The 4,870-nt window shown below is 40.1% G+C and overlaps 1 protein-coding gene across 1 annotated transcript in view; it reads right to left on the bottom strand.

The window, feature by feature from the left end:
• LOC101853487 (5-hydroxytryptamine receptor 2A-like) overlaps positions 1-4,870 on the bottom strand; it is a 39,996-nt gene that overhangs the window by 8,308 nt on the left and 26,818 nt on the right. Inside the window, exon 2 of the mRNA XM_005106719.3 lies at positions 2,868-4,061. Within this exon, the coding sequence (XP_005106776.1) occupies positions 2,868-3,146 (279 nt within the window). The 5' untranslated portion in view covers positions 3,147-4,061. The remainder of the gene's footprint in view (positions 1-2,867; positions 4,062-4,870) is intronic.

Below are 4,870 nucleotides of genomic sequence, written 5' to 3'. Positions count from 1 at the left end.
TCTCTCTCTCCCTCGCGCTCTCTCTCTTTCTGTCTGTCTGTCTGTCTGTCTCTCTCTCTCACACAAAAGCATGCCCGTGGGCGATTCGTTAACTTTAATAACAGGCATCTCCCCGAAGTCCAGTTTTCGGTTTTTTGTATTCAGCAGAATAGCCCCCTCCATAATCATCGTAAAATCATCGTGTTATATTCCGATGGCTGTCTGGATTGTTGGCAATCAGACATGAATAATTCACATCGTTTTCAGATTTTAAACCTCAGCCCATGTTGCCTATACAAAAAAATGACACGATCCCTAATATTTTCGCACATTAAAACTTTCTGTCTGCTACAATTTCTTGCAATTCTGCAGTAAAAATGATGCTGGGGGAAATAATGTTACTTTTTTGCGGTTTGATCCTGCTGTAAGGTTCATCATAAACGAGACGTAGTGACAATGATATATTTGTAACTCCAAATACAGACAATAGAAGATTTTTGATTAGTACACATTACTATACACGCCTAAATCAATACGCAGGTACACTCACGTAATACCATCTCCGTCTTTCTCTTTCACTCTTTCTCTCTCCCTATCTCTATATCCTTCTTCCTAAGTTCACACACAAACACACACATAGACGCACACACACATACACACACACAAACACACAAACACACTAACACACACATATATTTGCACTCTCTGACACTATCTTGGCTCTTGTGTGTGCTGGCATTCTAGCCACAACAGCAACAACAGCAAAAACATCAACAGGACGACAAGGACGACGACGACAACAACAAAAAACAACAACCTTAAAAACAACAACAACAACAATAGCAACAACAACAATAAAGATTTCGACTCGTGTGTCTCCTGTCAGTCCGAGGCCGATATTACACTGAAAAAAATCAGATACTCTGATTCGAGCTTCGATTTGACTTTGAGTTATCATCGTACTGCTTGTAGTCCAAAAAGTTACATTTTAATTTTTACTGAGAATGTTCTAGCGAGAAACCGTGCCGCAAAAGAGGTAAAATAAGTTTTTTTGGGGTTTAAAAACAAAACCAAAAACCAAATCAGAACAAAACAACACACACCCACAAGAACAAAAACACGCTCTCAGTAAGGATCACGTTTGGGTAATAGCCATGCAGTGGTCAACTGCAAGAAGAAGCAGGAAGCAACCCAGAAATAGAAACCAACATCAAATTTTGCAATACTATGATATTCGTCACCATTGCATCACTCGCCTTTACCTGTGCATAATACAGAAAACTCAATCTCTATTCATGCGCACTACAAGGTCTCTTGGGGAAATGAAATGCGCGCGCTGTAGCGGGAAACAAACGACGATCAGTAAGAGATCAAGCACTAGGACAGATTTTACCATCAACCTCTTGAATTATTCAATATCAGATTGGGAATCTAAAGCGCTAGCGTCTGATAGCGTAGAAACTACAACAGGGATTTGGAAAAGAAATGTGCCAAGGTCTTGGTAATTTTTATTACAAAAGTTTATGGCTGGACTAGACGGAAAATAACAAAGGGAATTGAAAGTAGGACATTTAGGGACAACTTTTGTAGTGAAAATTTCCTTTGTTTTAAGACGGGGTTGGAGGGTTGGGAAGCAAGTAATTTATAATTAATCTAAGATATTTGGAATCTTCGAAATTGACAGTAAATTTTGAGGTTCTGAAGAGCGTTAAAGGTTTTGAGAATATATGTTTGTCTCATGAAAAAATGTAGCAGGGATTTAACTTCGAAACCTTTTAATCAAGTAACGTTTATTTTTCATCTTTTCTTCACACGTTATACTACAAATATGAAATCTAGAAATGTGCCAAGACAATGATTCGCGAGGTGCAACGTGAGAACACTGCGACTAAAATAACCCAAATCCGTAAGACGAATTACCATTACCAGTAAGTAATTGCATATAATGTACGTTACATTTATTTGAATATCTGGTTCATGTACATGGCAACTTTCATCTATTGCTATCTCTTTAGGGACGGCTGCCAAACAACAAGTTGCAGAGAACATTAACGCTTTTGAATACCAGTGCTCTGAGCTCCATCCATGACCACTTCACTGCACTATCTTGTTAGCTGTTTATTTTTCTTAAAGGTGAAGCGTTTTTTTCTACCATTTTCAAATTTTCGCTACTGTGCACTCACCTAGTTGCATTGAACATTGCCACATCATACTTGAGTAACCTGTATTTGGACACCGTTATGGTTTGCCAAACCAACTGTCGCGGAGCCGATTATATTTTTAGTTATCTCTAACCAACGTCAAAGTCCGGCAGTTGTCTACAATAACTGTCTGTCATGTCACCGTAACCACCTCCGCAACCACAACCACCATCACCATCACCATCACAACCACCACGTATTGCAACACCCATTATTACCACCAGTGTAGCCCTTACCTCTCCCGCTAACACCAATACCCCTTCTCCATCCCACTACCACCAATACCCCTTCTCTCTTCCACTACCACCAATACCCCTTCTCTCTCCCACTACCACCAATACCCCTTCTCTCTTCCACTACCACCAATACCCCTTCTCTCTCCCACTACCTCCAATACCCCTTCTCCATCCCAGTACCACCAATACCCATTCTCCGAGACAGGCGTATTGCCAGTATTAAGCTCGTCTCGCCATTTTCCCTCCCACTACCACCAATACAGCGGCTATTGTTATCTGCTTAAAGCATCCGGACGCAATGCAATCTCTACCAGTACTGACAATACATCATGTACTGGTACTGTGGCCACTGTCTCAATTGGTACGATGACAGTTCTCAAAACCCCGTCTTATCGCCACCACTAACACCATCCGAAATAAAAAGTCGGAACAAACTGTATTAGCCGCTCACCTGAATGTAGAGATACTGAAGGCGTAGTTTTCTTGAGGAACACAAGAAGACGAAGAGCATTAGATTGGCCAGGATTGCCAGCACGCACAGCGTGATACCCACTTTGGCGCTGGTCACGAAGCCTCTCTCGAAGGCCCGCGGGTGGAACATCTCAGTGTTGTTGTAGTCGTAGAAAACTTCCACGGCTTGTTGAGCTCTCTGGTGGGGGTCAGCCGACCGGTCCGAGGGAGGGAACTCGGCGGACATCAGGTCAGCAGACTGGGACGTTGGTACAGACATGTTGGCCAAGTCTTGGGATGGTGACGCAAACAAGCACAGTGCTGATGCTGTTATTGTCTTCCTTGCTTTAAAGTTGTAGTTTGGGGCGAGTTAGCACTATATAAGATACACTATAGTTCAGTTTGGTACCTGCGGTACGTCTGTTTTCAGTTTGTACATGGGTAAGCTGATGTGGAAGACTGCTGAATCAGGCCGAAGCTGGGCTGAGACATTGCGATGGACATGGTTGTTGCGTTTTTACGTTAGGCCACATTTTTTTTGGTTTTCTTCTGTCTGATGCAATAAGATAATCAGGTATAATAAAAAGCTGAGATTTTAATGCTTTACGATCCACGGCAGGGAGGACATAGAGATTTCTGTATTTCAGTTAATTAGTTTACTTGTCAAGCGGTTAGGCCTCTGCCCTGAATTGATTCGGACAGAGCAGTTGGAGTAAACGTCCGACAACAAAGACTTCATGTTTGGCAGACATTTTCATAAGGCGATTGTCTCATGATTAACATAATTCAGCAGGAAAATGTAAATACAGCATGGGTAAACAAAGGCTTTTAACCCAAAGAAAACCAAATATTTAGATGACACAGTTCTCCAAACAGTCATTCCTGCACTAACGTTTTTCAGACACTTTGGTCTCTCGAGGCTAGAACAAAGTGTTCTGCTTTCCACAAATAAATGGGAAGTTTGTCTGCGTGCAGTCTTTCTTAGCAAAGATGTTCTCGGAAGGGTAAAAATATAACCAGTTTACACATTTCAGTTATATGCCATGTCTGGTATATATCCAAACTTAGTTGAAAGAACAAGAGCAGTTACAACACACCACTAATCAGAAAAAGCTGCTGGATGGTACTACATTTCTAGATCAGTCCTGTAGGATCCCTTAGGAATGAAGACGGATTTTTTCGCACGTCCACTCAGCTGAGGATGAAAAAAGAAAAATGCGTTTGTAACATCAAGTAAACCCTTTTTATAGTATAGTCGTCTTTACCCTACCTACTACCATGCCTTGACACGCGTTATTTGGTCAAAGTTTAAATTCGTGTTTGGTTTGAAATAGAAAAACAAGCTGTCTCTGGTTTTGCGTAGTTTGATGTTAAAAAATAATGGAAGAGGAAGCAGGGTTGAAAGTAGGCGGGTATAAGTTGTGATTATTCATCATCCATCATCATCATCATCATCAACAACAACAACATCAATAACTACAACTGTAAATCAACAACAATGTCTGTCTAAAACCACTCATAAGAATAGAAAAACCACAAGCTTCATAATGCGATGATGCAAAGTTCTGTCGCACCAGCCGAACTTAAAGGGTATTCATAATAATAATATTCTTCAGATTAAGACTGAATTATAGTTGTTCGTAAATCTGCCTTTCATCCCTTACGATTATGTTGCGTTATAGGCTAACATTGATATTGATTACATATATGCCCCAGTGATACAGAATATCTCGAGTGTTTAACCTGATGAGATCTCAGAAAACACACTTTGGCTGAAATTGGCTTGGTGTTACAGCAGTTCAAATATAAATATCAGTAGAAAATTATGTAATAATAATAATAATAAATAATAAATAGCATTTATACTGTGCATTTCCATTTCCTAAAGATGCTCTATGCGCATTACAATGAAAAAGGCATCACATCTTAAAAATTAATCGACAAGTGTGTACGTAAAACAAAGTATTATACATATAATATAAATGCATATTATGTGTAAAATTT

The sequence above is a fragment of the Aplysia californica genome, unplaced genomic scaffold (assembly GCF_000002075.1).
Source record: "Aplysia californica isolate F4 #8 unplaced genomic scaffold, AplCal3.0 scaffold00552, whole genome shotgun sequence".
Classification (NCBI taxonomy): Eukaryota; Metazoa; Mollusca; class Gastropoda; order Aplysiida; family Aplysiidae; genus Aplysia; species Aplysia californica.
The sequence above is the reverse complement of the archived record's forward strand: the minus strand, read 5'-3'. Positions and strand labels throughout refer to the sequence as shown.